General features: G+C 34.3%; 3 protein-coding genes across 3 annotated transcripts; 1 reads left to right on the top strand and 2 right to left on the bottom strand.

Annotated features, from left to right (window-relative positions):
- Positions 1-5569: 5569 nt before the first annotated feature.
- On the top strand, positions 5570-8470 carry LOC145129902 (heat shock protein 83). The gene is made up of 4 exons (XM_079064737.1): positions 5570-5647; positions 5766-6058; positions 6163-6443; positions 6694-8470. The coding sequence occupies exons 2-4, from the start codon at positions 5779-5781 to the stop codon at positions 8245-8247; spliced, it is 2115 nt and encodes a 704-aa protein (XP_078920863.1). The 5' UTR covers positions 5570-5647; positions 5766-5778; the 3' UTR covers positions 8248-8470.
- A 9054-nt stretch (positions 8471-17524) lies between these two features.
- On the bottom strand, positions 17525-19112 carry LOC145133450 (small ribosomal subunit protein eS10z-like). Its single transcript, XM_079068393.1, has 5 exons — positions 18998-19112; positions 18842-18890; positions 18471-18750; positions 18240-18378; positions 17525-17735 (listed from the first exon to the last, which is right to left on the bottom strand). The coding sequence occupies exons 1-5, from the start codon at positions 18998-19000 to the stop codon at positions 17655-17657; spliced, it is 552 nt and encodes a 183-aa protein (XP_078924519.1). The 5' UTR covers positions 19001-19112; the 3' UTR covers positions 17525-17654.
- Positions 19113-20223: 1111 nt separating this feature from the next.
- LOC145128709 (uncharacterized protein At3g49140-like) lies at positions 20224-22756 on the bottom strand. Its single transcript, XM_079063515.1, has 10 exons — positions 22593-22756; positions 22120-22312; positions 21930-22032; positions 21785-21852; positions 21560-21691; positions 21370-21489; positions 21101-21295; positions 20777-20929; positions 20530-20625; positions 20224-20413 (listed from the first exon to the last, which is right to left on the bottom strand). Exons 1-10 carry the CDS (start codon positions 22691-22693, stop codon positions 20321-20323), a joined length of 1254 nt encoding a protein of 417 aa, XP_078919641.1. The 5' UTR covers positions 22694-22756; the 3' UTR covers positions 20224-20320.
- Positions 22757-23683: the final 927 nt, after the last annotated feature.

The raw sequence follows: 23683 nt of genomic DNA, 5'->3' as shown, positions 1-23683 counted from the left end.
ACATATAGTATAAGCGTGTATTTTTAAAACCTTTATAAAAAATACTAGGTTATATTTTAAATATCAAAAATTAAGAAATTAATTTTTTTAATTTAAAATTAAACCAATCATGAATTCAAGATAAGGATGTCAAATTACTTATAAAAAATATTTAGTTTTACATAACTAAAGCATTATTTAAGGTAATTATCCTAATTAATTTATGAGATAAACAATAAAACCGAATTTTATGGATCTGACAGTCCACCACGTCGTGGTAAACAATTACCATGTCGTGGCCGAACAAAATCACAGGTCACCATGTCGTGGTGGCGGAACAAAATGACGATTTTGTTAGTTTCTCCTTGTTCAAGTTCAACAATTCAACAGAAAACAAAACCATACGCTCCGACACCACTGATTGGTATTATGCAAAACATATAATTTCCACTATGTGCATGCAACCCTATTACTTGATATATGTTTTCTCTAATTGAACATACAACTTTAAACAACAAATAAGAAACCCTAGAACATCTAGTATATTTTCGATAATTAACTAATTAGAGTTAGGAGAAATATACCTTGATCGTTATTGACAAATAACAAAGAAAATCCTTCTGTTGTTGAAGCCTTGAGAGCAAGCACCACAAATGTCGTGCATCTAGTGATTCACACCTAACACTAGCAAAAGGAAGAAGATTGAGAGAGAGAGGAAGAAGTCTTAGAAATTCGGTTATCTCTTCAAAAGAACAGGTGGCAGAAATTTCTAGGGTTGAGGGTCTTTTCATAGTGCAGTCAGAAAACCCTAGATAAGCCCAAATCCAACATTATCTTAAACCGGGTAATTATCCACCTTCGTGATTATACACTAGGGATAATTCTAAAAACCCTAAGGCTATGGAGGGATCTAGAATTCCTCTTGCTCAACTATTGAACAATTGCACTTTAGTCACTGCACTTTAAATTAATTCTCTTAATCCCAAAATTAATTCCAATTAATTTCTGATTAAATATTAATTAAATATTACTATTTCTAATTAATACATTATTTCCATAATATATTAACAAATTTATTTATTTCAAATTATTAATCAAATAATAAATCAACCTCTCTCTCAAAAACCATCATGTTAAGTTGCTAGTTTGAGGGCAACCCAAAATGACCGTGCTACTATTAATTCAAGTATATATCAATTATAGTTATGGACTTAGACACCTAATCCAATAGGACTAAGATCACATTTTTATGGTTTCTGATAGCTTCATAATGGATAAAGTTTCCAACTTTATCCATTAGAATGGTCACAACAAACAAGATATAGTCTTTAACTCTCAAAATGACCAAAAATGCATCTTTTTCAACTTAATCCATTAAGTCCAAGTCTCCAACATTCATATCTGAATCAAAATGACCTTTAGATGGATCAAGTTTCCAACTTTATCCATAACAATGTAACAAACTTTCAAGATCTAAACTTTATGCACTAAAGTGACCAAAAGTTCATAACATCCAAAACTAGCTAGATCTAACAAATGCATCATCAAGTTTCAAGCTTCATACCTCCAAAAGAAAGATCACGGTGAACAAGGTCTGGAGCTACAAGATTCAATGCAACCAACGCTTCTTCAATGAGTTCGTTCTTCTCCAAGGTGCACCAAGAACACTCCAAAGCACTTAAAAAAAACCTTCTTTTTGCTCACAAGGCTCAAACTAGGGTTAGGGTTTCAAGGGAGGGTGTTGGAGAGGTGGATGATGAGAATGGAACGAGTTTGGGGAAGTTAATGAGCTTAAATAGGGATAAAACCACAAAAATAGGGTTTAGGCACTGATCGCGTACGCCCAACATACTAAATTTACACCCAGCGTACTCAATTTACGCCCAACGTATGTAACATACCGACTCCCAGGTATAATATTTAATTAAGTTATATTCATTTTGTCAGGGCGACTTGACGGGTTGGAGGCCCCAACTCGCCGAGTAGAGATGGAGATAGCCGCGTGATTTCTAGAGTCTACTCAACGAGTTTGAGGACCCGCTCGACGAGTAGGTGCTGAGTGTGAAAACCCTAATTTTCAGGGTTTGTACCCTATTTAAAGGACCTTAAGCCTTCATTTCCGTCTGCCTTATTACTTTAACACCCTGAGAGAAACCCTAAACGAGTTGGTAACATCTGTGTGTGTGTAAGAGAGAGAGAGAGAGAGAGATAGAGAGAGAGAGAGGCTAAAAGTGTGAGATTTGGTGCATTCTTGGAAGGAGATAACAGAGAAAAAGGTTTGGAACGAGGAGAAGGCCTTGGATCCAGTGTTCCTTCAGTACCAGCTGCTAATTGGAGGTAAAAAGCTATCACCTTGATCATTGTTTAGTTAGATCTCTCCTTTAGGAAGTTTGTGGCCATTTTCATATTCCTTTTTGAGCCTTTGAGTCATTTGAGCATGATATGAAGTTGAAACTTCAGATCTCGACTGTATGAGGTCCCTTGAGCATAAAGATCCAAGCTTTATCAAGCTATTGACCAAGATCCAAACATTAAACCTTCTATAGAGCTTTATTTTGGCTTTTCGATCCCTAGGTGCCATGCATGGACGTAAAGCTTGCAGCTTTACGTGGTATTTCAGCCTTAGGAGGCTAGATCTAGAGTTTGGGACTTTAGTTCTACTTGGAATCGTCTGAATGAGAATTGGACTAGAGGGAATCGCCGAGTGCATGTGCCAACTCGACGAGTCGGTTAGGGTTTTCCCTTATAGTTTTGACGTGTGCAAACTCGACGAGTTGATCAGACAAATCGAGGAGTTGAGTTGGAGTTTTCCCGATGTTCTGAGAACAGGAGGAACTCGACGAGTCGCATAGGTGTACTCGACGAGTTGGGTCAACATGGACTGTTGACTCGGGCGTTGACTTTTAGGGTTTGGTCAAGTTATGGACATGGAGGCCAAGGATGGGTAAAATGGTCTTTTCACCCTTTCCAATAGTTAGTGAAGGGGTTAGCTTAACATCTTTAGAGTTGTTGTTATGAGTGTTAATTAGAGATGATTATGACATATGTAGGCGGAGTCGAGACCGATCGTTGAGTACGAGACATACTTGCTTTGCTTGCGAGGTGAGTCTTCTCACAATACTTACCTGAGTGGTAATTCTGTGTGACCGGAGGGTCTTATATGAGTTATTGACCGGAGGGTCTTATTGAGTTATTGACCGGAGGGTCTTATGTGCTTATACTGAGTTACGTGATATCATGCATTTTGTCTTTGTGATTTATGTTGTATATTATTTATGTGCTTTATTTAGTTAGGATCGGAGGGTCCAAACCGAGTTGTGAGATCGGAGGGTCTTCGCTGAGATATCGGACTAGAGGGTCCGACCCGAGCTGTGAGACCGGAAGGTCCTCACTGAGACACATGACCGGAGGGTTCTTATTGAGATTTAGCCATGAGAGGCTAATTATTTGTGCATGGTATTTTGGGGAACTCACTAAGCTTCGTGCTTACAGTGTTGTGTGATATGTGTTTCAGGTACTTCTCAGGAACATGGGAAGGCGCCGACTTGATTGTACACACCAGTTGGAGTTTATGTTTTTGAGGATTCTAGGATATTATCAAACAATTGTTGACTTGTGTTTTGACAACTTATACACTTGTGGTTTTTGAGAAATGTGATATTGGGTTTTATGTGATTTTAAAAATGAAAAATTTGTTTGAAAATTTAGAGTGTAACAACGTACTTAGTACGCCCAATGTACTTAATTTACGCCCATCGTACTAGACTAAGCCCCAAACCTTCCTAACTTCAAACGTTCATAACTTCTTCGTTTCAACTCCGATTTCAACGATCTTTATATCCACGGAAATGTATTGAAGAGCTCTACAATATTCTCTAAATATATTGGACAAAAAACCTTTTGATCAAAAATCCATATTTCATGCAAGAACCCAAACTCTAAATTTTCATGTTCTACCCTTCGACCCAAAACACAATTCAAAGGTTTAGATCTCATAACCATCATTTTCATATTTCAAAAGGTCTAAACATTACCTCCCTAAGGCCCAAAGTCTTTACACAATCGACTTACGGACCACGGTCCTGAAATAAGAAGTGACGGAAAACAGGATGTTACATGAGCCCTTCGTGGCTCGTTCTTCGTGCTTGGCCATTGTCGGAACAAAGAAAAAGGAGAAGAAGTAGATCGAGGGGGTGTTTGGGGTTGCTACTTAACTGGATAGGGGATGGAGGATGGGTGCAACCACCGACTTGCTCACCAGATTTCCTTCCTCTTTGTTGGTAGTGTAAGAACTAGAGAGAGAATAAAGTAATAAAGTGGAGAAGAAGATTAGGTGGGGTGTGGCATTCCTCTAATTGAAGTACCTGAACAATCCAAAAAGTCCCCATTGACTTTTTGGTTAGACATTTTGGATAAAAAGAAAATAAATCAAATTTTATGTATCTTTTTTATGATGTAATTCTCGATTCTCGTGCCATCATATCGTCTCGTGAAATTTTTCTGAAAGTGCTTGTTGGTTGTCCTGATCGCGGTGATTCCAAAAATGCAGACGGAGTTCAATTCTAGCATGCAGAACTCCCTGAAATTGTGTTTATAGTTTCACGATTAATTGCTTCAGATTTGACAGATTTTACAAATCTGGTTTTGGTCGATATTAAAAAGGTCATAAAAACAAAATAAAATAATATACCATAGTCGAAGTTCAAAAACATGCTCAAAAATAATTCACGAGGCTACTGGCTAATTCAAACGAAGCAATGCATAATTCATTTCAGGAAAATCTTATAAATATTGATTTTTATAACCTAAAAGATGCATAACTTACTCATATGATCTCCGTTTTTGACGTTATTTTTATATCCACAGAATCAAGATAACGTAATCTATTCATATTTCTTATCCATAAGTCTCAAATATACTTAATGCAAAAAAAAATATTTTTAACATCACAAATAGAATTAAATTTTGGTGATTTTCGATTCGATCTTTAATGATAGATGGTTATGAAAGTAATTATAAAAATAATATCTTTAATATACATTATAAATATAAAATTACACACAATTAATCATTAATCCATAGCGGTTCATGGTGGTTTGACCGCCAAACACTGACTAATTTTTACAAGTAGTTTTTAGAAAAACTAGTTTATAGATTACTATTAGCCTGCCAAACATGACAAATTAAAAAAAAACTCAAAAAATAAGTTAGCTTATCAACTAGTTGTGACATGCCAAACACAATCTATATAGAATTTTAAAAAACTTGCTTATAAGTTAGTTTATAAATATTTTTTTTGGTTTGTAAAACATAAAAAAAAAAATCGAAAAATAAGTTAATTGTTACGCGAAAAACAGAACTTAATCAACCTAATTGCGAGGTTCTAACCAATACACATAGGATTGAAATATGAACGAAGTTTATAATTAGAGACATTTTGTGCATTACAAAATAGGGGAAAAAACGAAACTTAAAAATAAGAAAAAAAAAAAAAACCTCCCAATCAAAGATTAAAGTAGATATTTCTTAAGTTAGAGGGTCAAAATGAAAACTCACTTAGGAATTCAAGAGACTCATAGAAGCATCCAGAATGAGTCTCCCTCCATTTTTCACGCTTCATAGAAGCGCCTAGAACCCACCAGTAACAACCACGACCTGCCCTCCGCCGGTATAAAAACCACTCACCTCCTCCTTCCCCGTCATCAGATTGATTTCATTCCGTGTTTCGCTAAGCATTTTTCTTTTAAATTCTCAAGTAACCTTTCCTGCTTTTTCTTGAATCCTAGTTAATCGGTGGCAATGGCGGATGTGCAAATGGCAGATGCAGAGACGTTTGCATTTCAGGCTGAAATCAACCAATTGCTTAGTCTGATTATCAATACGTTCTACAGCAACAAGGAAATCTTCCTACGAGAACTGATTAGCAACTCTTCCGATGCGTTGGATAAGATCCGATTCGAGAGCTTGACGGACAAGAGCAAGCTTGATGCGCAACCGGAGCTTTTCATCCGGCTCGTTCCAGATAAGGTTAACAAAACCCTGTCCATCATTGATAGCGGAATTGGAATGACCAAAGCAGGTATATAGTTTTCTTAGTTTTGCATTTCTTTATTGATAGCTTCATGCATGTCTTTCAATGTGTTTGTGAATAATTTATTCATTGTCAATGTCGTAATAATGTAGATTTGGTGAACAATTTGGGGACGATTGCGAGATCTGGCACAAAGGAGTTCATGGAGGCGCTACAGGCCGGTGCTGATGTGAGCATGATTGGACAGTTTGGTGTCGGTTTCTATTCGGCCTATCTTGTTGCTGAGAAGGTGATTGTCACCACTAAGCACAATGACGACGAGCAATACATTTGGGAATCCCAAGCTGGTGGCTCATTCACAGTCACTAGGGATGTCAATGGTGAACAACTGGGTAGGGGGACTAAGATCACTCTCTTCCTCAAGGAAGACCAGGTAATCACACCTCATCAGACTCTGATCTGCTCTTCAATAGACTATTTATTCTGCTATTTTTTTTTATTTGTTGTAATATGATTGTTACCATTGCAATTACATCGCCAATCTCTCGTTCTGCATTGTTCTGCTTTATAGTGAATCGGATCGTCAGATCAATGATTATCTGTTTATTTGAGTTAATTTTTAAATACATCATAGATGCTATTAGATTGAAGAGTTACTGAGATCTGTTATGCAACTTTTGCAGATGGATTACTTAGAGGAGAGGAGAATAAAGGATCTTGTGAAGAAACACTCCGAATTCATCAGTTATCCAATCTATTTGTGGACGGAGAAAACAACTGAAAAAGAGATAAGTGACGATGAAGATGATGAACCTAAAAAGGAAGAAGAAGGCGATGTGGAAGAGGTTGATGAAGACAAGGAGAAGGAGAAGGGAAAGAAGAAGAAGATCAAGGAGGTTTCACACGAATGGGAGCTCATCAACAAACAGAAACCAATCTGGCTCAGAAAGCCAGAGGAGATCACCAAAGACGAGTACGCTTCTTTCTACAAGAGCTTAACAAACGACTGGGAAGATCATCTAGCAGTTAAGCACTTCTCAGTTGAAGGACAGCTTGAATTCAAGGCGATCCTCTTTGTTCCAAAGAGAGCTCCGTTTGATCTATTTGACACTCGCAAAAAGATGAACAACATCAAGCTGTACGTGAGAAGGGTGTTCATCATGGACAACTGCGAGGAGTTGATCCCTGAATATCTCGGATTCGTGAAGGGCGTTGTCGACTCCGATGACCTTCCACTAAACATCTCCCGTGAAATGCTTCAACAAAACAAGATTCTGAAAGTGATCAGAAAGAATCTTGTCAAAAAATGCATCGAGATGTTCAACGAGATCGCTGAGAACAAAGACGACTACAACAAATTTTACGAAGCGTTCTCAAAGAATCTAAAGCTTGGCATCCATGAAGACAGCCAGAACAGATCAAAGCTAGCCGACCTGCTCCGGTACCATTCCACTAAAAGCGGCGATGACGTCACCGGTCTGAAAGACTACGTCACCCGTATGAAGGAAGGACAGAAAGACATCTTTTACATCACAGGCGAGAGTAAAAAAGCCGTTGAAAACTCTCCTTTCTTAGAGAAACTAAAGAAAAAAGGTTACGAGGTCCTGTTCATGGTGGACGCCATTGACGAGTACGCCGTCGGACAGTTGAAGGAATATGACGGGAAGAAGCTGGTGTCTGCAACTAAAGAGGGTCTAAAGCTTGAAGACGAGACGGAGGAGGAGAAACAGAAGAGGGAGGAGAAAAAGAAGTCGTTTGAGAATTTATGCAAGACGATTAAAGAGATTCTGGGAGACAAGGTGGAGAAAGTGGTGGTTTCCGACAGGATTGTTGACTCGCCGTGCTGTTTGGTGACCGGAGAATATGGATGGAGTGCAAACATGGAGAGGATAATGAAGGCGCAGGCGTTGAGAGACAGTAGCATGGGGTCGTACATGTCTAGCAAGAAGACGATGGAGATAAACCCTGATAATGCGATAATGGAGGAGCTGAGGAAGAGGGCGGAGGCTGATAAGAATGACAATTCGGTGAAGGATTTGGTGATGTTGATTTTTGAGACTGCTTTGCTGACGTCAGGGTTTAGTTTGGAGGATCCGAATACATTCGGAGGGAGGATCCATCGGATGTTGAAGCTGGGTTTGAGTATTGATGAAGAGGAAGGAGGTTACGACGGTGATGAAGTTCCGGCTTTGGAGGAGGAAGGCGGCGAGGAGAGCAAGATGGAGGAGGTGGATTAGGTTGTGTGATCAGTTGGAAATTATTTTTCTTTTGTTTTTTGTTTTTTGTTTTGAGGTGGTTGGATTGGGGTTTTTGGTTAATGATTAGTATCTGCATATTGTAGAATGAAAATGGTAAAGTGAAGATGTCCGTTTGGAGTTGATAACACTACTTACTATTGGTGACTGTTTTGGTTTTTGCTTGGGATTTCTTGATCATAATAAAATTCACATGTTCAAATGAGTTTTTAACCGGTTGCTAAGCCGTGTAGTGTGCTTTCAACCATCACCATAATATATTAATTTTGTGTTCTATAGAGCAAGAATGTGAAGGTTTCTAGAACCCATCATTATCATTTTAAAAGTTGATTGGAATTTAAAAACCAATGACTATCTTGGTATTTGTGGTTTTTTTATATGGATAAATTTTAAGTGGAATTTTTAAATGGGAAAATTTGAAATGTTGGAAGTGCATGGTCGTGGATGATCTTAAAATTGTTTGTAAGCATTGTCGTGTATTCATACATTGTAAAAAGCATATCCAAATTAAAAAAAAAAAAAAGGTACAAATTATGCAAATTTGGACCATTCACATTGTTAAATTTTTTTTAATTTAAGACGAATACTTTTTAAATGACTTTTGTCTTTTAATTTTTCTACCTTTGGGAATACTTTTTAAATGACTTTTGTCTTTTAATTTTTCTAAAAAGTTATAAAGATGTTTGGAAAATTCAAAAGTTATTTTCAAAATAACTTTTTGTAAAGAAGGAAAGAGTGAGTTTTCAAAAGTCAAGAAAATATGACTTTTTGTAACTTTTGAACTTAAAGCTAAATCACACTAAAAAGTCAAAAAATACCTTACCTATCCACTTTTGGCTTTTGTTTCCTCAAAAGAATTTTTATAAAAAGAACTTTTAAGCTTAAAAAGTAAATCCCAAACACCCCCTAAATTACACGAATGGTCCCTATGGTTTAGGGTAATTTTCACACCTAAAAAGACTATTTTCTTCTTGATTTTTTAATTTATTTAAAAAAAACACCCCCAACCCCACCTCCCTCGCCTTACCTTACCTACCCACCATTTTTTTCTATTTAAATATTTGTCTTTTGTATGTAAGATAGGGACCAAGAATGTAACAAAAACAAACAGTAGGGACCAAGCGCATTACAAAACAAAATAATGTCAAATTAAATGTCATGTCAAATCAAATGTCAAAATAAGAAAAAAAAACAAAAACAAAATAATGTCAAATTAAATGTTAAAAAATTGATTAGATTTAGTTTAGAGGGGTAAATTTGGTTAAGATGGTACTTATAGCACAATCATATAGGAAATGTTTGTGATTCTTTTTTAACCTAAAAAGTTTTTTTTTTATAAAAGAACTTTTTCACTTTAACTTTTTCAAAAAGAAAATTTTAAAATATGTTTGGATAACTCAAAGGCAAATACCAAAAAGTCAAAAGTTACAAATCACAAATTCTAGGCTTTTAAAACAATTCATTTTTCTTGTTAGCAATCGGTCCTTTTAAAAGAAATTTTGAAATTGTCAAACGCCTTTTTAAACTTTTAGTTTTTTAAAAAAAACCAAAAATCCAAAAATCTCAACACCCTCGTAATATAGCTTTTTATATTGAGAATTTTTAAGCGAAACGTTTGAGCGAAACTATTAAGAAAATTGCACAAGTGTCTACTTTATATCAAGTGTTCATTCACACCTTGCAACAAAATATACTTGTGTTAAAAAACATTTAGGGGCTAATTGTGCAATTACTTCAAACCGTAAGGGACATTCGTGTAATTATTTTTTAATTTTAACACTAACAGACAAATCAAGCAATTTTTGAATTTAGGTAAACTTGTTTTGAATCAAATCCGACGTATTAGTCAAATGACCATCGAATTCCTTATATCATCAACATTTGACCATTTAAGTTTAAAACGTGCTAATTAATCTCAAAATCGCCCCCATTTAGCCATTGGGGTATATATGCAATATGACAATTTTTAAGTAAAACTTTTGACCAAAACTTTAAAGAAGAATGCACAAGTGTCTTTTTTATAAGAAGTGTTATGTATTATGATGGTCTTGAATTATTGTTTAGAAATTTGTCAGATAGAAAGTTATGGTAGTAGTCTATGTTATTAATAAATGAACTATTATTAATAACTGGACATGGTCCGGTAGATGAAGATGGAGTGTTATGACGGATAAAAAACTTGTTTTTATCTAGTGTTTGTTCACACCTTATAATAAAATGGATCATTAAAGCATTATCTGATAGATAAAGATGGAGTGTTGTGATAGATAAAAACTTGTTTTTATCTAATGTTCATTTACACATTTGCAACAAAAATATACCCGTGTTAAAGAAATTAAGGTCCAATTATGCAATTTACTTCAAACCACAAGGATAATTTTTTGAATTTTTAATACACCGCTGGTGTTGGAGATTGCAACTAGAGGTGACAATGGTCGACCTAGGTTGGGTTCGGGTTTAACCCATTTAATAATTGGGTTGAAATCTTTAACCCAACCCAATCTATTTATTTAAATGGGTTGATATTTCCAACTTAACCTAACTTTTTAGATAAATGGGTTTTCAGCGGGTTGACTTGTTTATATAGTTTCTGACCCAACCTATTAAATAAACGGGTTAAACTTGGGTTAACCCATTTAAAATCAATTAAAATAAACTTTATATTAAATATTATACCACTTAAATTATAAAACGTAAATAAAAATTCATAATTATGACAAAAGCACAATCCTAATTCATAAATACAAATAAATTGTTCAAATAATATTAAAAATGTTTAGTTTTACAGTGATTTTGGAGAGTGACCAGTATTATCAGCGCTAAAAAAATGATGGAAATTAGGATTGAATTTTATAAAACATAGATAATAATAATGCAACATTATAATTTACAAATTAATACTTTGATTAATAAATGATAAAATTAGAAATAATTATTAAATTATATATATATATATATATATATATATATATATATATATATATATTAAAGTTAAATGGGTTGATAACGGGTTGATAATTTTTACCCAACCCAACCTATTTAATTAAATGGGTTAGACGGGTTGACACATTTAAGTTAAATGGGTTGAAAATCTCAACTCAGCCCGTTAATTTTGGGTTGGGTTCGGGTTGGGTTGGCAGGTTGGGTCTATTTTTGTTAGCTCTAATTACAACCTAGTAAACTTGTTTTGAATTTTATCTGACTTAATAATAATATTGCTATCAAATTCCTAAAATCATCCACCTTTGACTATTTAAATTAAAGTCGTGTTAATAAATTTCAAACTCATCACACCATTTAACCATTAAAGTGAAAATTTTTACCGTAACAAATGAAAAAAAATGCACACGTGTCTTTTTATAACAAGTGTTCTATATTATGGTGATTTTAAATTATGATTTATAAATTTCACAGGTAGAAAGTTATGGTAGTAGTCTATGCTATAAATGATTGAACTATTACTCATAAATTGACTATTAGGGAATGGTACGACTGAATGGATGGAATGTTGCGATGGATAAAAACTTGTTTTATCTAATATTCATTGATACCTTGCAACAAAAACATATCTGAATTAAAAAAAAATTAGGTATAAATTATGCAATTCACCTTACTTAAATCATAAGGACCATTCATTTAACTAGTTATTTTTTAAATTTTACACAATAACAAACGAGTAAAACAATTTTTGAATTTTCATTACACCGCTGACATAGAGATTCCATTCGGATAAACATGTTTTGAATCATATATGACGTATTAGTCAAATGACCATCGAATTCCTAAAAATTTTTAAGTTCAAGACGATTTAATTAATCTCAAAATCGTCATCATTTAGCCATTGAGATATGCTATAACTTTTTATATTGAGTTTTTTTAAGTGAAACTTTTGGCAAAAATTGTTGCAAATAGTACACAAATGTTTTTCCTATAACAATTGTATTATAATGGTTTTGAATTATTGTTTTTGAATTTGACATGTAGAAAGTTATGGTAGTAGTTATATTATTAATGCTTGATGACTTGATCTATTACTCATAAATGCATCATAAGGGCATGGCTTGGTAGATGAAGATGAAGTGTTTTGACTGATAAAAGTTTGTTTTTATCTACTGTTTATTCACACCTTGCAACAAAAATATACCCAAGTTAAAAAAACAATTAGGGGCTAATTATGCAATTTACTTCAAACCATAATGACCATTCATTCATTTATTTTTTAATTTTAACACTAACAAAAAAAATAAAACAAAATTTTGAATTTTTATTACACCACTAATGTGGAGATTTCATTCTGTTAAACTTGTTTTGAATCGTATCTGACATATTAATCAAATGACCGTCGAATTCCTAAAATCAACATTTGACCATTTAAGTTAAAGACGTGCTAATTAATCTCAAAATCGTCATCGTTTAGTCATTGGTATATGGTATAGCTTTTTATATTGAGAAATTTTCAAATTAAAGCTTTCACAAGTGTTTTTTTATAACAAGTGTTTTGCATTATGATGGTCTTGGATTATTTTTTATAAATTTTGACTGCTAGAAAATTATGATAGTAGTTTATGTTATTAATGCTTAAACTATTACTCATAAATGGACCACTAGGGCATGGTCTGGTAGATAAAGATGGAGTGTTACTACAAATAAAAACTTGTTTTTATCTAGTGTTCATTCACATATTGCAATAAAAATATACATATGTTAAAAGAATTACGGATTAGTTATGCAATTTGCTTCAAACCATAAGGATCACTCGTGTAATTATTTTTTAATTTTATAAATAAAACAAGTTTTTGAAATTTCATTACACTGTTTGATGTTGGATATTGGCACCTAGTAAACTTGTTTTGAATCGTTCAACAACAAATGAAAACTTTTGTTTAATGGAATTCCAACATAATCATTCAACTCAAGTCTTCTCTTGGCATATGAATCCATTTTCTTATGTGATAGATGAAAACGAGATTTTTTGGGACTTAAAGCATGGTTATGTTCAAGAAAAACACGATAGATAGTACATCTTGCATCACCATAAGCAATTATACAAATTTTTGCTTGAAATTTTGTTTTAGAAGACTTTAAATATGGTTTGTTTGTCTTAGGCTTATATACACCTCCTCTGGAACATCCAAGTGAGTAGTATGTTGTGGCAATACATTTTTTTGTTCTTGTATTAGCTTTCCGTACACCAAATCCAATCTGGTATGCATATTTTTTAAAGTAATCTTCAAGTTCGTTTTCTGAATCAAACATCATTCCAACTTTAGGAAAGTTTTGATCTTGAGGATTGAGAATTGTATCCCCTTCACCTAAATCCGCATCCTCCATACTGATCAAAGACTATATCAACAATAAAACAAAGATTTTATTAACAACAAACCAACTAATCAAACCAGAGACTGTTTCAACAATAAAACAAAAATTGTATTAACAATAAAGAAGATAACCATACCAGCGGGGCAGCGAGAATGTAAGAAAAAATTGTCTGTTGCCTTACTTGTTGTTCTATGATGGCTATGACTGTCGATGTCGATGTGTGCAACAGAGAAGAACGAGAAGAATCAGATGAGAAGAATCAAACGAGAATAGGGTTGGAGTCGTATGGAAGAAATTGGTTACGTGATTTTACTTCTTTTTGTTTACGTGATTTTTTTTTATTTTTTTTTTAATTTTCAATTACCTCATTAAGGGTATTATAGGGATCAAGGTTGTCAAGATCGGGATCCTACCTAGGATCGTTTTTGGGTTTGCAAGATCGGGATCGTAAGATCAGGATCGAGATCCTAAGATCCCACAAAATAAAATATAATTTTAATTTATAATATTTAATCATGAAGGATATTTCAAACATTTAATTTTTTGTTCAAAAGTTATAAAAACTTCAAAATATTAGTCATAAGTCACAATAAAAAATGATAAATGGTAGATTGGTAAGGTTAAAGACATAAAGTGGTAAAAAAAATTTGTTTGCAAAAAAAAAAAAAAAATCAAGGAAAGGTAGGATCGGATCGGATCTCGATCCTACGATCCTACCTACGATCTTACGATCCTACCTGCGATCCTACCCCAAATACGATCCTTTTACGATCCGGATCGTTTTCATACATAGGGTCGTAGGATCGTACGATCCTACGATCAGGATCGCGATTTTGACAACTATAATAGGGATATCAACTAAAATTAAATGAAATTGGAGAAGGATGACATGTGTCATGATTTTAGTGGGTAGGCATATTTGTAGGAAGAAATAGTAGAGGTAATTTAATTTCTCATGACTTAATAATCAAATGGCCATTAAATTTCTAAAATCGAGCATTTGACCGTTCAAATTCAAGTCGTGCTATTTAATTTCAAAATCATCACACCAATTAACCATCAAATCCTAAGTGAAACTTTTGATCATAATTTTGAGAAGAGTTCGATGTGTTTCCTATAACAAGTGGTCTACATTATAATGATATTAAATTATTGCTTATAAATTTGACAGTAGAAAGTTGTTGTAGTAGTCTATGTTGAACTATTACTTATAAATTGACCATTAGTGAATGGTCCGGTAGACGAAGATGGAGTGTTACGATGGATAAAAACTTGTTTTTAGCTAATATTTGTTCATACCTTTCAACAAAAACATATGAGTTAAAAAAATGGGACAAATTATGCAATTTACCTCAAATTATAGGGACCATTCATGTTACTTGTTATTTTTCAATTTTAACACAATAACACAAGTAAAACAATTTTTTGAATTTTCCTTACACCGCTGATGTGTAGACTTCATTCGCATCAAGTGGTTTTGAAACATATACGACATATTAGTCAAATGTCGGGGAACCGGTACCGGAACCGGAACCGGTCGGGCCGGGACCGGGAGGATATTCTTGTGGGTTTTTGGAACCGGAAACCGGTAGAACCGGCAAAAACCGGAACGGTATGTTGCTATTTCTCGATGACCGGTTCCAACATTGAAGACACGATAATAACCGGTAGGAATCGGTAGAACCGGCGGTCCGATTCGGTTCTTAATTTCGGCCGACTTCGGTTCGCGAGCCAGATCCGGTTCGGGCCGGTTCCAGCCGGGTCTGTTCCTTTGCTCATCACTACAAATGACCATCAAATTCCCAAAATCATTTAGGTTCAATGCGTACTAATTACTTTCAAAATCATCATCATTTATTTAGCCATCGTGATATGCTATTGCTTTTTGTATTGATAAATTTAGGTAAAACTTTTGACCAAAACTTTTGAGGAGATTTCACAACTGTCATTTTATAACAAGTGTTCTACATTACCATGGTTTTGATTTATTGTTTATAAATTTGCCAGATAGAAAGTTATGCTAGTGGTCTATGTTATTAATACTTGAACCGACAAGTTGGGACTAGCCCACTTGGCTAACAAGGTATCTAACAATGTATTTTGTAACATGAAAGTCACGAGTTCAATCTCAAATATATACCAATTCGTCGTTGTAAAAAAACCATATCCGTTGAACTGACAATGACGTTGCATAATATTTACAAGTTCACATTAGCCCCGCTTGGCTAACAAGGTGTTTCTGACAAAGAGGTCAAATGTTCAATCTTATGTTTCTATTAAACCATCGTTCAAAAAAAATAACCATTAACCATTAAGGCATGATCCGATAGATGAAGATGGAGTGTAAAGATGGATAAAAACATGTTTTTATCTAATGTTCACTCACACACTCCAACAAAATATACATGTGTTAAAAAAAGGGAAATTGAGTAAACCAACCACTTTTTTGTATGTTTTTTTTAAATAACTCATTTAAATTATTATTATTTTTTTAAATAATCATTTTCTTCGGAGTGGGCCGTTTCGGAAACAATTTTGGACTCGTATTCTGGTGTGCCAACCCATTGTGTTTCCCCCGGAATGGTTATTTCGAACTTCGAAGTATCCGTACGTATTCCGGACCTCGTATTAGAATTTCAAATTCCAGAATATATTATGAAGTCTTCAATTCATTTCGGATCTCGACTTCATTCCGGATCTAGCTCCGACTTTCCGATTCCAATCTCCGACATGCGATTCTGATTTTCGATTCCGATTCTGATCTAAGACATGCCACTTTGATATGGAAGACGATCATTATGACCCGATTGTTTTACGGGTAAGTTTTTTACTACAACTTAAGATTTCTTTTTATATTTTTATCATCCGGAATGAGATAACAATGTTCCAGAGTTAATAGAAGATGTCAGAGCATTATGATAAACCCAAGCCTAGTTTATTTGTTTTTATAATATGATTTTTCTCCGAAAAGTACTGTTCTAGAACTAGAGATAGAGAAAATGGTTTTTGAGATTGGGGGTAACGAGCTGTCTTTCGGGAAGAATTTTTTTTTCTTGTCATCGGACCTCCAAAACAAAGTATAGGAAATGTGTTTAAACATTCATTTAATGACTTATCGGACGAAGATGCGGTTTGCGTACGTCTTCTTTATTTGTTTGAGAAGGGTTCAATGAGCGATTAGCTAAATTACCTAATTCGCTTTGGTAACCGACCTTGATGAATTCAACATCATGTTGTTAATTTATGATTACGGATTATAACTAAGGGTAATTAATTATCATTATTAATATTTTTTAGAAATTAAATTGAGATTATTTTTATGTTACAAATATCATGTGGGAATTTATTATCATTACTAATATTTTGTAGAAATTTAATTTGGAATTTTTTTTGTTAGAAATATCAATCTAGGAGGATAATTTGGATTCAACTTTAACCACACCTAATTAGTGTATTAAAAAAATTGACAAGCATATCAAACCGAACCGTAGAGAAATAACCTTAAAATATTACCTACACCCTAAACAGCTTTTTATATGCTTTAAAGGTAAGTACATGATTAACAATTTATCCCTTATTAGTTTTTTTATTGCTAACAATTTAATACAGATTATTTCAGATATGGATTTTAAGACCTTTCTATGAACAACTTCTTTGGTACCCAACTAGAGAATATGATCCCTCAGGTTGAGGTCTTTACAAAAGGGATTTGGTTGAAAATATAACGAAGATAAAAAGAAAATCTTAAAATCTGAATAAAACCTAAAACAAAAAAAATCATGGAATACATATGGAGAAACGCAATGGAACCGCTGTAGTCTGGGGCAAACTTTTTTCACCAGACACCAAAGGGTTCCAGTACAAAAAGGAAATTCCATTTAAAATCTTAATTGCATTTTAAACTTAGAAGATTATCAAAGTGAAAAATGGAAGTCAAAAATTAACAAAATTGTAGAATTGTATAACCTCCATTTGCTATGATAGCTGAAACAAAAAACAGCATTACAGAAACTGAAATAAGATTTAGAGAATTCAACTAGAGTCTGCAAACACTGCAACAAATAGAATGTTTAAGAAAAACTTGGGCTTGGTGGTGCACCACCTCCAAAACCACCACCTCCTCGGCCAAAGCTGGGCCTTCCACCAGCACCCTGAAATTTTCAGTAGACTGTATTTGTTAGACTTACAGAGTATTACTTATTAGTTACTAATATGTAACGATTTTACAAATGTTGAGTAGTTTCATATATTAGTTATTAAAAACGATACAGCAGCACATAGAATGAAAATGCAAAACAGAGCATTATTATTTCTATCCATGAGTATCAAACATACTAAATGTGAAAAGAAAAAGATGACAGTCAAACAAAATTTACATTTTTGAGAAAAACATCAAGCCAAAAATACAGTTATGATTAAGGATTTGGCTCGGTTTAGAAATGAATTCGAAAAGAATTCCTCTATTATCTTCATAAGAATTTGGTGTAGACAACAAACTTTCATGAAACTACAATTCTAAGTGAAATCGAGAATATATATGTTATACCTCATATGTAATCCTAATTGAAATCTCTACCACAAAAATTGAGTATGATAATTCAAAAACCAGTAAGTAAACTAATATCAATGCAAACAAAGTGTTTGAAAAAAATTACCCTGTTAAAAGCAGGCTGGTAATCAGCCGGTGCTCCACCCTTCTCGCCACCAAATTCACCGGCAGGACCTCTAGGTCCACCACGGTATCCATCTCTGTCACCAAATCTCGGTCTGTCTCCTTCAAATCTTGGCGGACCACTGTAAGTAACCACAAACACAAATTAAACAACAAATTCAAAGACTTGATAAAACCTAAAAACTGAAGATGGAGAGAGTGTTTGAATAGCTACCGAGGGCGGTCGCCGGGAGGGCCACCCATGGGACGTCCAAGGGGCTTGGCGGACTTCTTGAGAGTGGCGGGAACAATGTCAGAAGGAAGATTCAAGTAAGTCCTGAGGAACTCGATCCCATCGTTGGTGAGGTACCAGTAATAATGCATCCAAGCAAATGTCTCACGAACATATTCCTTTGATTTAAAGCTCTGCATCAGTTTAATCACCTGTAGATTTGGGACATCAATGTCCGGGTGCTTCGCCAAGTTGTAATCTTTTTTGGCGTAACAGACGCCCTCTACATACAAATATAGATGCCAACCAACAGTCAATCACCATGAAACGCTCAAATTACATGAATACAAGTACAAAAAGGGAGAATTTCAGACCTTGAAAGAGGTACTTGGAGATCGCCTTACGATTCTTATCAGGGATAATCTGAAAATAGCAACAGAAGTGAGTATAAAATCTGAAATCCTTGTAAGAATTGTTTTCTAGTGATGATTACTAATGGCGTTAGAATTATGAAGAAGAAGTAGAATTACCATGGTTGCTGCTCGGAAAGGCGGAAGAGATCAGAAGAGATGGAGGATGCGATTTCCTGTTTACAATCCGCGCAGCACCAGAAGGCAGAAACCCTAGAATTACATATAAATAAATAGGAATAATTTGGGTTGGGTGTGCAAAGAAAAGAAGAAGCCCGTCCTTTTTAGAGTAAATGGGCTTCAAGACTTCTATTTTGGGCCTTAGTTTACAAGTGCATTGGTGGAATTCAATATTTTTTACAACATTTTTTTGTTAAAATATCCCATAGTTAAGAAGAATAAGAAGTTTATAACAAGAGATTCCTTTGAGTTCCGAATAGAGACAGTATTAGTAAGAGTATTTGGGTGATTCTTATTCGATACTTTTTTATTATAAAACAAAAATATATAAATATATAAGTAATAATGATAACATTTTATTAATAGATAAATATATTTTACAAGACTAAATAAATAAATAATAGTTTAAACATTTCATTAAACGTACATAAAAATATTTCAAGTTCTCAACCCCAAGGTTTGGTCAAATTGTGTTTGGTATGGATCAAAATTCAAAAAGGTGTCCTATAGACCCGTGGCTTTACTCTTGCTTCGGTTTAAATTCGTCTTTATAGTCTTGCTTAATACATTTGAAACTTACAAAGTGTATCATAAAATTTTAAACTTCAGAAAAATATTGTTAAAAAATAAAAATGTTTTTTTTTTAAGTCGAAATATATTCGTTTCAGGGGTGCCAACGTTCTGGACAACCACCCACATAGGGGTCTTTTTCTTCCGTATGGATTTGTATGTACTTTGACATTGTCTAAATTGTATCGATAGATGAGCAATTCACGAATTTCAATTGATAAGAGTGAAAACTTCGAAAAAAAATTATTTGTAATTTAAATAACTAAATATAAATAGAAGAGTTTTTAACTATTTTTATGTACAAAAGAAAAATCTATTACTAATTGTGTTCCTACTCATTTACAAGTCATACTTTTAGGTTTAGCGTTTACATAAGATTGTTCACTCTACATTGCACGCGTTAGACAGACGTAGAGGTTTCCATTTTGCTCATGTCAGAGGTCTTCCTGTCTCACCCCTGGTGGAGGCATGATTGTCGACATCTCATCTACATCATCTGTCCCACTCTAATGAAATTCTTGGGGTTTGTTGTTGATGAAATGTATAGTAACTAGTTATATCTTCATATCTTTAACCATGTAATTTAAAAATACTGATTATGTAAAAAACAAATCACTTAACACGTCATAAATCATTAAATGTTATTAAGATATTTGTTTTTGTTAGTTATTTTACATCTCTATGCTATACCACTCATAGTTTAACTTCTTTCTTCAGCTGCTGGCTCATGGTTAAAGGGAAGAGCAATCCATTCAACTGGCTCTCAACACCATACTCTGAGGACGCCTGCATTGCAATCCCACCAAAACATTAATACTACTTTTGCACAATTCCCACTGGCATCAGTCTCAGTCAAACACAGTACAACCTGTTCTGTGTAACAAATGAGGTTTAGTAATTACCCGATTCTTAAATGTGAACCGTAATGTCTCAACTTGTCTACCAGAACACACTCGTAAGTAAAATCCAAGGCTGTCAACACCAATAAGAGCCACCTCCTATAATTTTCCCCACACAATTAGCATTTAGCAACAACAAAATTATAAAAATTATATATATCATGTAAAAAGCATTTTTTTTTATTTCAAAACATCAAAAAAAATAATAATAATAATTATAATACAAAGATAAAAGGGATTAGTAGATAACCTCCACTTGAATGCCTTTGCATCTCCAACATAACGATTTAAAAGCATGTGTCATTTTATCTCCACCAGATTTTACCCGAGATATTATTTTATCAGCTGAATGTGCAACTGCATCGGGTCCAGACCTGCTAAAATCTTCCACTTCAACATAAGCCTATAAAATTTACCAAATCATTTAAGGGTAAAATGGTCATTTAGTCTCATTTTTATTCTGTCTAGAAAAGAAAAGAGACCTTATGGAAGGTTTACACAAAGAGGACTTAATAGGAGGGGAAGAAAAAAAAAAAAAAAAAGTCAAGGGTAGTATGTTAAAATCACAAAATACCTGATTTCCATGTGCTGAAATCAATTGCATTTTGATCATTTCTAACTTATAATATGAAGTCCCATTTCCAAAGCTCTCATCCTTCTGCAATTCTTGTTTTGAATTCTCTCCAACAAATGCAGGTCTCAGAAGGCCATGAATAGAAATCCCAGAAGGAGGCTGGTCCATGTAGTTTATAGGAACCTCTGATACAAACTAAAGAAAAGAAAAGAAAAAAGTTGAAAATTTTTATGGATTCATAACAACACTTGATAGTAAATAATGCTTACATCCGCCAGCTGTTTAGCAAAATCTATTGGATGGGACAAACGCATGGTTTCCAATTTTGCCCAATCACCAAGGGACCTATCAGAATCTTCATCCCCATCATCTAGAACTGAAACCCAATCCTGCAACATATAAGCATGATCAAGAACATGAAAGAAGAGAAATAAAATCAATGAAGTTATCAGTTATCACCTTTCCATAGTTGTCACTTTCATCATCTTCAAAATCACTATCTTCATCCTCAAAATCAGAATCATCGTCTGATTGATCTAATGACTCCATCTCATTCACCATTTCTGTGGTGTCTAAGCCTATTATGACTTGCTGCATTGACTTAGTTTGTTAATTGATTATTTTTTAATTCTCACAAAAGTTCACTAGAACAACAGATCATCTGATCATGTTTCTTAATCTTACCACAAGGTTATCCCCAGAAGCAAGAGCTTGCAGAACATCTTCATCATTCTTCACTTGGAAATATATATCTGAAGAGATGACAATAATTATATTAAAAAAAGACAATAGGTATCACAATAGAAAGATGGAGTGAGGAAGAACTTACTTCCATGTTCACCCTTAACATAAGGCAAATCAGGCAAGAACACATTCTCATAGACCTCATCACTGACCAGACCTGAGAACATAAGCAAACCTTTGCTGTTCGTCTGAAAATAACATCTTATGATCAATTTCCATCTATGAAAGTGTCAATTTGGGTTGTTGTTTACAAAAAAAAAAAGTGTGAAAGTTACCTCGATAATAGTCCGACTAGTTTCAGCAGGTTTAAGTATGGCGTCCCCATTCTCATCCGATTCTTCACAATCTGAAATGTCCTCTAACGGATGATACAGCTGAGGCTTTGCCTGTTCAACAGGACCTAACAGCTGCCCAGCGGAAGCTCTAATTCCATCCTTTGTCAAATTATTATTTCTCGTAATCGTATTCCTATACTCAGTCGATTAACAAAATAAGATCAGCCTAGCTTAACGATTTTTAGAACATTATCTTCAACGTTATCAGCTAAAAATTAAAATTAGGTGCGTACATCTAACAATTTGTAATAGCTGTAGCGAGAGTAATCTCAAAGAAACATTATATTTGCAAAATCTGAATGTATGTAGTTATTACGATTGCAGTTGAATGGGAGAAATGTTGAAGGTTTGCAAGTAGTTACGAAGGCTACTTGCAAACCTTCATACGTAAGATGTAGGTATGCAAGTAGTACCAGGTAACGAAAACGTTGCTTGCTTTCGAAAGGAGACAACAGCCCCGAGTAAAGCAGCCGGCGGGAATGGGAACGGCGGTTGCCGGTCTAATTACCAGCATCTCCGGTAGTTGTCGATGAGTGAGTCCCTTTTTTGGTATGGTTCCGTTTAATGTCTATCCGATTTAAAGATATTTCAATAAGTATATAGTCTAAGATAATAGAAACACAAATAATCAAAATATCTCTTTGATTAATTGAAAAAATAACTCAAAACTCAACTAGTTTGTCCTACATTCTAAGATCATAACTGGATTCTAACAATGTATATATACCCCTATATTCTACCGACTTGTAGAATAAGACTAGGACTCTTAAACCTACTTGTTTAAAACTTCATTCCTACTTGGTCTCCAAGTCCTACTTGACTTAGGATTCCAACAATCACCCCCGAATCTCTAAGTCTTTCTAGAGAACTCTTCAACCCGATCCATATTTAAATACGGACTCGTTGTCGTCGTCACGTTCCGAAAAATCACCTTCTTGTAATTTTTGGAGTCGTTCCGAACATTCCGAGGCAAAGTGACCCGCTTTGTCACACCGAAAACAAATCACCTTAGATCGGTCTTTTTCCCTATTTTTCCGATTTTTGTCACAACAACAATTACATTTTTTTTGCAATTGTTGGAATTGGGTTGAGATAAATCATAATTGTTATTGGGTTTTTGTTCTTGGGCTGATTTGGCTTTATTGGACCCGTGTGACCCATTTACCTGATCTGTCACACCCCAAAACCGGAACGGCGGAATCGTTCGGTGGTGGAGGACGTCATGTACAGTATCACAACAATGCAAAGTAGTAAACAAGCAACAACATCATCCATTGCATTAATAATATAATTCCATACAAGTGTGTTCTGTCAAGTTATATAGACACCAAAAGTAATATACATCAAAATGAAAGGGGAGTCTTGAACGAGCTCCGTCTTCTCAAAAACCTGGCACCGGTACCTGTCTACTGGTGACCTGAGAATACAAGTTATTTTGAAAGTGTAGATCAGCTTTAAAGCTGGTGATATCATAAGTATATTGGTGTCTTGTTAGTTATGAAAA

This window comes from Lactuca virosa, chromosome 8 (genome assembly GCF_052849685.1).
Source record: "Lactuca virosa cultivar CGN04683 chromosome 8, Lactuca_virosa_CGN04683_v6, whole genome shotgun sequence".
Taxonomy (NCBI): Eukaryota; Viridiplantae; Streptophyta; class Magnoliopsida; order Asterales; family Asteraceae; genus Lactuca; species Lactuca virosa.
Note: the sequence above shows the minus strand (reverse complement) of the source record. Positions and strands in the feature narration are given on the sequence as shown.